We start from the raw sequence: 11,787 nt of genomic DNA, 5'->3' as shown, positions 1-11,787 counted from the left end.
AATTTTAAGTTTAATTTCTCTACAACTTCGAAACTAAACAGGCAAAAATAGAAAAAACGTATATGATATTCTGTAGAATATTGTTTTATCCATAATTGTTTAGATCTAATAATTTTTTTATTGCAGATGCTGAGGTTGCTACAGTTTTTTTAAAGCGCTCGTCAATCATAGGGAAGAAATTACTTTTGCAACCACATAATTTTTTTTTGTTTTCGAAAATCACAGATTCGTTATATTTTTTTTCTGGTAATTATTAAATTCTTAATTAATGAGTTTAATGTAAATTTTTAACAATTTTTACATAATTTATTTATATATTTTATTGTATACTAGTTTTTGAAGTACAAGACGTTTTTACAATTATTCCGCATAGGTTCGCTACTGCAAAAAACGACCAGCATAATTTTTATTTGGTACAAATATACAGCGTGGTCCAAATTCGAACAATCTATTCTACTTTAGGGTTATCAAACAGATATTTTTTCTAAATGAACAACTGCTCAGAATTGTAGAACTATATCAAAATCTTAGGTGGTTTTTGAATTATTGCGACTACAAAAAGGAATAAACGTACAAAGCTATAATTTTACCAGCAAAAACTGATTATTGATGATGATTATTAAACAATTATTTTAAGTGGACTAGTTTCTTTCTGATCCATTGTTTATCAAAAGTAGATTTCTTTATATCTACTCAAAAATTATAAATTTTTACTGTATTCTAAAATAAATCGCGTTTATAATAATTAGCATATATTCAGTTATGTCGGTATATTTCAGAACCACCAATTTTTCTTTAACTAAAACAATTAAAACCTATAAATTACGCCTACAAATTTGTATGAAATAACAAAATATTTTTCCTTTACTTTATATCCTGTTGCAAATGTCGGGTCGGAAATGACTCAAAAGTTCAAAGACGCAAAAAAGTGGATAGAAACCTGTAATATTACAACTTATATTGCAGGTAAAGGTATCGAATAATAAATATTAGCCGTATTTGAATACAGTATGGCAAGTTATTATAATCAGCTTCTTAGAAAAATCATTTATTAAATTAAAATTGAAGAATAAAGAACATTTTATTGATTCCAAGCTCGTTCACTCGGATTTTCGGGATTCTATTTGAAATGTTTATGTTAAGGAAAATGTTATTGTATGCAATTTAGTCTTAACTAAAAACATGTATTCAGCATTGAGCTTGATGACATAAGATAATAGAAAATTCAATGCTGTTATTTGGGTCTTTTAAGCATAATTCTTGGTTTTCAAAAAACATTTAGTTCTTTTTTAAATAAAATTTTCTAAATCCATCTAAATACAAACAAATCGCTTAATAATCAAATACATAGGGTTCTTTCAGTCTGAATTAAGTTTTAAAAACACTGATTTTTTACTCTTAAATCGCTACTATTAATCTCATTAATCAATAGGAAATCATAATTTTCTTTCATAAATTTTCAGCCTTCAGCATTCAAAGTAACAAAATGGATCGTGGGGCTCACTTTAGCATATACAATACTTTCTTTTTTATTTAAAAACTGCAGTCGAAAAGTTGAAACTATGAAATGATTCCTAAGATACAATTCTTTATTAAAAATGTTCGTTCTTTCTAATTTTATTTTATCTTGTCCTTTTATACATTTTAAATAAATTTGAAAAGCTCTGTTAAAATATTTTTCAAATTTATTTATGACTCAAATTAAGATATACATAAAAATGATTCATACCTGCTGCTATGTTGAATTGAACAACCAGGATCGGGATTATTTTCGTCCGAAGGTGGACCGTGAGGCGTGGTCACGTTCTGTTGACATCCTTGAAAGTAAAATCCTCCTAAACTCACCGTCCCTAACGGTGTCCGTCGACCTGGAACTTGAGATTCGTCCTGAGAATTTGCAGCTGGAAACGAAGAATAACTTTGTGGATGGTCCATTGCTGCTGCCGAAGAACTTGGTCCGGTAGAACTGCCCTAAAAAAGAAAAGTTGATCAAAAATCATGTATCTACTCTGCACAAAACCGGAAGCAACAGCAAAAATTAGAACATAAAACAGTTAATGTAGATAGAAACAAAACAAATAAACGCAGGTTCGTGTCGATTTAAAGTAAAAAAAAAACGCATTTATTATTTTAAGTTAATAATAGTTTAAAACAGAATTTGAGACACGTTTAACATATGACTGTTATGTTGTTTTCGATTCCAAAACGAATTTTATTGTAGAAGTGCCTTTAGTACTTAATTTTATTAGTAGATTATTTTATGTAAATTATATTTATTTTATTTACTCCTTATATAGATTACAGTTTTTTCGAAAAGTATTTTTTTTTACAATTGAATCAATAGTGCAAATGATTCAAAACTTTGTGGTATATGAGTTTTTATTAGTTAAAATGTGATGTTTTAGAAAAATACTGTGCATTCCAGGTTTCCTTACTTCGATATATTATTAAACGTATTTTATTACTTACAAAGTTGAACTAATACGTTATCACTGCTGGTTTTGTGAATATTTTCGTGTATTCCATAACCATCTTAATATTCAGTAATTGTTTTCGAATACTTTATTATTAACGATTTTTTAATTATTATCAGGGTTGCTTTGCCTTTACATGCAGAAAATTGATTGAGAAACCGGTCAAGTTCTAAAATCTCAATTTGTCAACAAACTTTTTCGATTAAAAAATACAGTAAATCTAATACTATAAAAATGCTTTAAGGTAGTATTAAACTATTCTTGTTTTTTTTTCGATCAAAATTTTCTGTTAAAGATAATTTATCAATATTTCTTTAATGTCTATCTCCAGGTTTTTGGATACATTTATGTTTCTGTTCTTTATTTTATATTGACTTTCTAGCGATTTGAAAGTTTATTATCAGAAAAAATAACTATTTTCTTTTTATAAGACACATTAAATTACAATAGAAAGTAATTATCTTTATTTTATTCAATGGAATTAAAATAGACACTTGCGAAGAATTATTGAAAACGAAATTTAACAGGTTTCAAATAATTTTCTTTCGAAGTTGCGAACTGTAGAGTGCTGTGCATATTTAGCAAATTGCAAAAGTCGCATTAAAAGAATATTGCAAACATAAAATTACAAAATCTAATGTCGAAAGCATAAGAAATTACATCAAGATATTGAGAAAAATAAACAAACGTCTGAAAACTGTAAATTGCGATTGGTATAAATTAAATTACACTCAAATGGTATTATTTGATGACAAGCGCCCGAGCTCTGTTAATTACTTAAAAAAAATTAAGTCAACTGATGTGCATATAATATAATATAACCACAATGTACGGAACCAATTACTTTACTAAAGATGTCAACATGTGTTCCATTATTTTCTTAAAATTTTAAATAAATGAGTTAAGCACCAACATGATATTTATATTTTTTTTACAAACTTCTTGTTGGGTATTTCGCCTCAATATGGTAATGTTTTGAGGATTTGAGGCGAAATACCCAAGAAGACGTTTGTAAAAAAATGAATCCGCCTCAACAATATAGAACATATCTACAACTTAATTTATAGCCGTTGCATCTAAGTAGTACAAAAATATCGCCATTAATTGATTCACGTGTGTCTAGAACATTTGGGGTGGTTTCAAAAATTACAAAAAATCAATAAGGCTGAGACTTATAGATTTTATATCTACTTACAGCAACCCCTTGCCAACCCCAGTTTGCCCCGATCGAGTTTCCCCTAAGCCACTGTGGGGGTTGAATCATACCGCGTGAGATGGCGTGTGACGCATCTTCACTTTCCGAGGAGGAATCACAATCATATGACTTCATTGTTTATTTATAATAAATTTTGCAATTTCACACTCACTTTGGATGGCAGCCAGCTGGCGAACAGCAACCTGATTTATCAATGAACACAACTAGATAACTCGATCCAAACAACTCGTCAGCATCACGCAAATCTTTTTTTAAAGAAATTAAAATTTTAATAAAATATAATTTTATCACATAAATTTTAACTTTAATCCAGTTTGTCACTCACTAATCACGACTAGATATATTCACCCCTTCCACTCACTACCGCAATTTAGCTCACTGGTTGCTTTACGTAAGTACTCATTGATCAACTGCAATTATTACAATTTTTCGTAGTTCACAACATGTAAGAATCCTCCTGCTGAACAGGACCATTTACATCATTGCACCTTTTAAGTATTTACTAGAAACTACAGCACAACACCAAACCAAACTAGAGTCGAAAAATTGACAGATGTGGTCCGCAGAGACGACAATATTAGGGGTTCGTTTACCAAGGGCGTAGATTAAAGGGTAGTTTTGTTTGCATTTGATCCGCGTTTGGGGATTTCTAGATATTTTTCTTCAACTGGTAGCCAGACAATGAAAATTCTAACGGCTGATGCAAGTAGTTATTTATTCATTAAAGAGTGCAAGTAAATTCTACATTAAACAAATCAACTTTCCAAACTTTCTTACATGCTAAGGAGATGAAAAAATTAGTTGAGTATTAGATTCACATAAGTCCATGTTTGAGTCTCCAAATTACTTTAACGGATATGGAAGGTGATTGAAAATTGGCATCAATTTTTAATTAAGCGCTTACAACATTTCAAAAATACATCCAATAGGTAGTCACACATCAACTTAGGCAAAGTTTGTGTTTGAAGAAATAAGGACTCTGTGGTTTTTTAAATGAAAAATCGCAAGGGCATCCACGTATCCAGACAGAATTTTTTGAGAAACATCTCCACGTTTCGGTGTATTGGAATTTAGATTCCTTGTTAGGATTTTCAAAACATGAAATTTATAACAATATCAAACATGCATAATATTTACTTTCATCCTGGAGGCTCTAAATAGATCCAATATTCTACATACGAAACAGAATATTCACGTTGTGTTTGATCATTATCAAACAGCTGTTGCGTCCACTACTGGACATAGGCCTCCCTTAGTATCTGCCAATGCTTTCGGTCTTGTGCGTGCTGTATCCAGTTTCCCCGGATTATTTTTATATCATCCGTCCATCAAGTTGGTGCTCTGCCTTTGCTTCTATAGGCTTCGTGCCGTAGTCTCCACTCTCCAGGATCCGCTTTGACCATCTTCCATCCGCTGTTTGTGCCAAATGGCCAGCCCAGTTCCACTTCAAGATTGCAACTCTCTCTATGACATCAGTAGCACCCGTCTTTAAAATTGATCTTAAAACCGATTTCTGTGATCGCTTCATGAAGGCTCTCCAACATAGTCTGAGTCTGGTCAATACTCAGTCGGAAGTTATGAAAATGTCATCAGCGAACCTCATGTGCCTCAACAGCTCTCCGTCGATATTTATGCCGATGTCTTCCCAGTTTACTCGTTTAAAGGCATATTCCAATACGGTGGTAAACAGTTTCGGATATATTGGTCGCCCTGACAAACTCCTCTTTCGATTTGAAATTTATTTGTGTCTGCATGTAATCTTTCACATCAGTTTGTATACGTTTTTCAATAGGGAGGTATTTCAGCAACATTTTGTGCTGAGTTACAAGGTCGAAAGCCTTTTTGAAATCTGTGAATACCAAGACAACTCGCTTGTTATACTCAATGCATTTTTCTATCAGCATAGAAGAGTCTTACTAAGTTGAAGGTGTGATCCATAGCCTGCTCTAAATCCCGCCTGTTTACGAGGCTGGTATAAATTTAGTTTAGGTATCAGGTGCTTAGCTATATAAAAAGTTTGTAGACATGTGACAATAAGTTTATCGGTCTATAGTTGTACAGTTTCGCGATATCTCCCGGTCTGTGCATTATGATTATTGTAGCATTATCCCACTGGAAAGGTGTTAGTCTCATCAGAAGACATGCACTTTTTCCTGAGCAATATGTTTCTTCCTGCCTTAAAAGACTCAATAACAATTTCATCTTCGCCTGGAGCTTTGTTGTCCCTCATTTCGTTCATCGACGCTCTTATCTCCTCCAGGGTAATACCAGGAATATCATCTGAACCATGGTTTTGTACATTTGTACATGAGGCAATTTCTCACGAGGATTTTGTCTCTTTTCTTTGTATAGCTCTGTATAAAAATCCTTAACTAACTTTAGAATTTCATTCATATTTGAGGTAGTACGGCTTGCCCCTTCTGCAGTTTACAGATGTTCTTGGTACCGGAACAGAACTTTCTTCGAAGAACTTTTGTTGTTTTCGATTACTTTTTTTATTTTTTCAGATTTAAACTTTCTTATATCTCTTCTGACGCTCTTTGAGGTGTATCTATTTAGGATTCGTAGTTGGTCTGCATTTGTGGTATGCTTGAAATTTGGTTTCCTTCTCTGTTTTATAAGAGTTTTTGTGTTTTCGCTAAGATTACCCTTTGTGAACGTTGCGTTTACTACACTTAAACTGATTAGGCTGGGAAACTGAATGTAAAGTGACCAAAAAAGTGAAAATGAACTTTGCCTAAAACGTGAAAGTTGCAACTAAGTAGATGGTTTCTGAAGACAGAAGTTATATGAGCAACGATAAGATTGATGTTGAGTTTGATGAAAACAAGCACCAGAACCAGACATTAATAACCATTAAAAAGTATCTTGCAGATTTCCTTGATCTCGAACTTTTAAAGGAAAGTCCCTATCAAGTAAAGTTTGAAGAAGTGCTTTTTCTCAATAGTTTTATAATCTCCATAATAATAATAATAATTAAATAAAACATAATCAAAACTGATGTTGTTAAATGAGGTTTGGTAGTGAAGGTACGCATGTTTGTGATGAGTTTTGCGGTTTTGTGATAGCTGATGATTTGTGAGATTCTGCGACAATTTATAGTTCCATCAGTAAAATGATCTCAACCCAATTTTTTATTTATTTTCTAATTTCATGTTACCTTTAGTGATTTATGGATAAGGCAACTAGTACTTGCGTCATGTTAATGAGAAAAGCGCTACTTGCACGTAATAACTGTTTTCAAACATGTCACTTTCCTATTTTTATATTTTTTTTACAATTTTTTCTGTATTCCAACATCCTATTCAGAATAATTCAATTCTTTGTTGAACCCCCCTGTATATATGGTATTTGTATTTAATTCCAGCTAAACCTACTTATCATTTACTTTTCAGAATAATCCACATATTTTCAATTTTATAAATTTTTCAAATCAATCAGGGTTGAGCGTTTGCCATTATTTGTGAAATTGGGAATATACTTATATATTGAGACCAGAGACTTCTAGACCACTTCAAAGTCGAGTTTTACAAATTCAAAATAAAGATTATTTGTGTTTGCCATAGAAGTTATGCTTTGAGCTACAAAAGTGTCAAGAATTAACTTTTTCGGTTCTTTCGAATGATTAACACATTCTTAAATGTCTATCATTATTAGGGAACATAATGTATGCTGGGAGTTACCAGAATAATATAACTTTAGCGCTAAATTTAATAATCTGGACCACAATCTCTTTTCGCAAGATTGGCTTCTTGATCTGCACGTCAAGGAACCAATACGAGGTCTTTTTAAAAGACAATTAAGTTTAAAACCCTTATTTATTGCATTTGACAAAAATTTTCGAAAAAAAAAAACGAAAAGTACCGTTTTAGAACGCAGATAGATAAGATAGATAATAATATTTTATTGTAGATTAGATTAGATTTGCAGATATGTTAAATAAACCTGATTTTGAAACGGAAATCAAACGGAGTGTGTTGAAAACCTGAGATTCAGCATGAAATTAAAGAGTTAAATGGGCGAACGCCACTGTCGGATATCCCATTTTTGCTCTATTGTGAACGACCGACCCCCTGGGTAAATTTAGCCCTATCGAGAGAACAAAAGAGGAAGCTGTAGCTATAGCAACCGGAATCGGTGCTAACTTCTTCAAAGTGCTGCCGCCACACGAAATTTCATTTAACTACAATTATCCCGCAACTTGCACAATAGTAATTAAATGAGAAGAGCATTGCATATTTTATAGACAGGTTTATCTCATCGGTATGCCTTTATCTTTAGAGTGCTTTTGATTGTTGCTTGATTGTTGCGTACTTAATTACCCATTGCAGCAGTGATTTACAGAATTAATTTTTTAAAGTAATATGAGTAGGAGATTAACAGATTTTCATGGAAATCAATTATTAACTAAAATATTTTTTTAAATTTCATTTTAACTAATTTTTTTAATGAAGTAAAGAATGTAATAAGTATTCCAACAGACTACCAATCAAACGTGAGACCATTTCAAAATAATACTAAACAACAAACCTGGAATTAGATTTTCAACTGTTAATATCTTCTAAAAATGTAGGAAACAAATTATTTAATTAGTTTTCTCGTACCCTGCCACCCTTGTTCTCTGCTGAACTCGCGAATTTTGAATCACCCTGTATATTGCCTAGATTTGTTCAATCAGTTTTATTTATACTATTGCGTTTTATAAATTATTAATAGCAACAATTCAAAGTCGTGATGAAATCATCTCCCTGAGCGTCAATGTAAAATACTCGAGTGAAAACAAAGAATATGCATCAGACGCAAGTAAAGAATATAATGCGCTGTATCCGCAGTGACGTGTTCCATCTCGAAACAAAATTACGAATGTAGAAAAACGATATTGCAAATGGCAAACTATTGGAAGAAAGAAGAGAACATTATTTGTTAATGAATATGGACAATTAAAAGTCTCATATGACCCCAGAACGTCTGCCCGGTAGCGCTTTTTTGAATGAAATAGTTGGAAATCTGGATTGGACGATCTGGTATTCTCTGGTATTATCTCATGGCCCCTTAACAGCCCCTACTTAACGCCGCTTGATTCTTTTCTCTGAAGTTATTGTTAGTTTAGAATATTGTGTAAGGTTGTACGGTTGTATGTTGTAAGTCCAGATACAAATGTTGATGATTTACACCTTAGAATAATAGGTGCAGTTATCAATTAATATGAATCATATATATCACCAAAACGGTTTTGATAAAATTGAAATTGATCATAGAAAATGTAGAATAGTATGTACGGATAGATCGATTGGCAGAAGGGGACCAATTGAATGGCCTGCAAGATCACCGGATTGAACACCCTTAAACTTTTTTCCTTGGGGACATCTTAAGTCCATTGTTTATAGAACACAAGCTGCTAATATTTATGATTTTAAAGCGCGAATCGCAGCAGAATTCCGGTGAATTCCTGGTGAAATTTTTCCAAATGTTAGCAAAGAGTTAAAAAACTTACCTTATTATTGTTAACAGAAAAATTTGCAACACTTGAACAACTTATATGATATACGTAAGTAGATGATGAGATAAGTTTTGTTGTAGAAATTTTTTTTCCGCAAATAAAAAGTAATTTTTGTCGTTTAAAATAATCAATAAATTAGAAATAAGATCAAAATCAAAAATGAGAAATCAATGTTTAAACTAGATTATCTTCCTGTTATTCAAAGATTTTAACAGTGTACCTACTCTTCTAATCATCTGTTTTACAAAGAGACCCAATACAATTGTTTTTGTGTAAACACTAACCTGAGAACCAATAACTGAATGCACGAAAGCTTAATTGTTTCTACAACTCTGAAAAGTAATTATTCGGAAACCTCTGAACAAAAAACAACAAAGTAGTAACTAACTAATGTAAAGAGAGGGCAGAAAAACCGATTGGGTCGATAGCCTTTTTCTGTAGGAAATAAAGATTAGTTATATATATATACATATATGTAAAGAGAATTGAACGCCCTTTCAAACGATGTGCCACTTGATCCCGTTCCCATTTAAGATTCTAAGGGTGACATCTACCCGTCTAGGGGGTTGAAACAAGGAGGCTAAAAATATTAATTTAAAGTGTTCTCCATACAAATAAAGTTGACGGGTCTTTCCGATTTTTCATATTTCCAACTGCAAGAAAGGTATTATGAGTGGGATATTTTCAAATTGACACCCCGTATATTTCTAAAAGCAGCAGAATAGATCCTATCGAACTGTCTCAAAATACATTGGGTATTTCATTTACAAAAGTGACTTCTGGGGGAATTTCAACGTACGATGAAACACCCCGTTGAACTTTAATTGTATTTAGAAATTATTTATGGGACTCACAGTATATACATAAGCGTTTTAAATTTCAAGGAAGTTTTAAAATATTTCAAATAGACAAAATTAAAGTGATTAAATTAATCAAAATCTCCTGTTCAACATATTTTTTTCTTATGTGTATTTCACATTGTTTATGACAACAGTGCGATACAGTACATTGCCTTTAAATTACACTTTCAAAATGTTTTATTTGTGCCTTGCCACCGCGTTAATTAAATATACATTCACAAATTCCGCTTTAGCAAATTTCATCGGTTTGCGATGAAATGCAATTTATTAATGTCTTTGGCTAATATACATCTATTTTTAACAGCAGCTGTCTTCTACAGCTTTAGTGAATACACTTTGTTGTATCTGCAGACTTAATTTAAGTTTTTCTACCAATTTCAATCAACTCTAATTTGTCTTCACTATCTCTTGTAATAATTTCAAGTTTATATGTCTGAGTAACTGGAATATTTTTTACGCGTTGTTTGCTCTAGTTTAGGACAGAAAATTGTAGGTATCATTTATGTCGAATATTATCCAGAAAATGATCAGATATCACTTCAACAGATCTTTTCTTACACATGAATAATCACATTGATTTTATAATGTGGAGAATAAAAATATCCCATGAATAGCAGTTGAATTAATGATTTGATTTATTAAACTCGATCATTTTTTGATCATCTACCAATCTGAACTTTTAAAAGTTTGGTTTGTGAGTGTCGTTAGCAAGCCAAACTAAAATATGGAAATAACGATTTGAATGTAATTAGATTCATAATTATTTATATTAAGGTGCCCCGTCTTAATTTAAATATTTTAGGTAATTTTTGGCAAAACTCATCTGCAACAAAAAAGTTTGTCAGAAGTGGGATTCGAACCCACGCCCTCAAAGAGGACCAGAACGCTCATGTGACCCGCAAAGCACGGGCAAGGAAACCTTGAGTCTGGCGCCTTAGACCGCTCGGCCATCCTGACATGTTTCTCATATTGCTGATTCATGCAATAGTGCTTCATGTATATGAGAAAARATTATGTAAGATTGAGAACAAACAAAAAAGAAAAATTATAATCAGATGATAAACGTAGATAATAAAAAGTGTGATRATCAAATAAGCATGCTTCTTGACACTTAGCCTGATTTAAAAAAATATATATCTTTATATTTTTTGTACCTGTGTACGTATGTGTAAGTATACATAATTATGTTTGAGACATTTCGAAAAWAGTTAAATAAAYACATTTCTGGTCAAGCTTGTTCCTATACTATCTGTGCCATTCAATGAATGCACCGGGAAATTCACGCCAAAAGCACCATTGAATGAGAACTAATAGAGGGCATGGAAAACTTACTAATCAAGTGGCGAAAAATGTTTCCTTCGCCATAATGTTCTAATACTTCCTCCAAAAAATGTTTAAATTGTTGACGGATGAAACTGTTATGTACGTTTTAAGAATTCAAATAGTTGCATTTTGCACGGACAAGCAACAACTTATGTATGCTGCATAAAAATCATTAAATCAGATAACTATTAAAATTACGAAAAAAAAAGGATATACATATGTATAGTTATGGAACGGGAAATGGAAATATTTTGAAAAAAAGTTGAAAACATCGTTGATATTGAATCATAAACTTAATATTTTGCATTTTTATTTGTCTCAGAATCCCCAATTAAGCTCGGTTTAAAGTTCTGATAAAAAAATCATGTAGGTACCTAACTTTTTAATCACCCCGTCGAAGAATATACACTGATG

At 31.9% G+C, this 11,787-nt stretch overlaps 1 protein-coding gene and 1 non-coding gene across 3 annotated transcripts in view; both read right to left on the bottom strand.

Annotated features, from left to right (window-relative positions):
• The window catches only part of LOC109540368 (class E basic helix-loop-helix protein 23), a 7,247-nt gene extending 2,898 nt beyond the window's left edge, over positions 1-4,349 (bottom strand). The window contains exons 1-3 of one of the 2 annotated variants that reach the window (XM_048664760.1): positions 3,842-4,348; positions 3,670-3,764; positions 1,730-1,971 (exon numbers count right to left, since the gene is read on the bottom strand). In XM_048664760.1, the coding sequence (XP_048520717.1) occupies positions 1,730-1,971; positions 3,670-3,738 (311 nt within the window). In that variant the 5' untranslated portion in view covers positions 3,739-3,764; positions 3,842-4,348. Of the gene's footprint in view, positions 1-1,729; positions 1,972-3,669 lie in introns of both variants that reach the window. The other variant, XM_048664759.1, reaches the window with a different exon arrangement.
• A 6,540-nt stretch (positions 4,350-10,889) lies between these two features.
• Positions 10,890-11,007, bottom strand: Trnal-caa. The gene is made up of 2 exons: positions 10,970-11,007; positions 10,890-10,934 (listed from the first exon to the last, which is right to left on the bottom strand). It is a non-coding gene; the product is annotated as a tRNA-Leu (tRNA).
• Positions 11,008-11,787: the final 780 nt, after the last annotated feature.

This window comes from Dendroctonus ponderosae, unplaced genomic scaffold (genome assembly GCF_020466585.1).
Source record: "Dendroctonus ponderosae isolate FM_Combo_2020 unplaced genomic scaffold, Dpon_F_20191213v2 Dpon_F_20191213_3, whole genome shotgun sequence".
In the NCBI taxonomy this organism is placed as follows: domain Eukaryota; kingdom Metazoa; phylum Arthropoda; class Insecta; order Coleoptera; family Curculionidae; genus Dendroctonus; species Dendroctonus ponderosae.
Note: the sequence above shows the minus strand (reverse complement) of the source record. Positions and strands in the feature narration are given on the sequence as shown.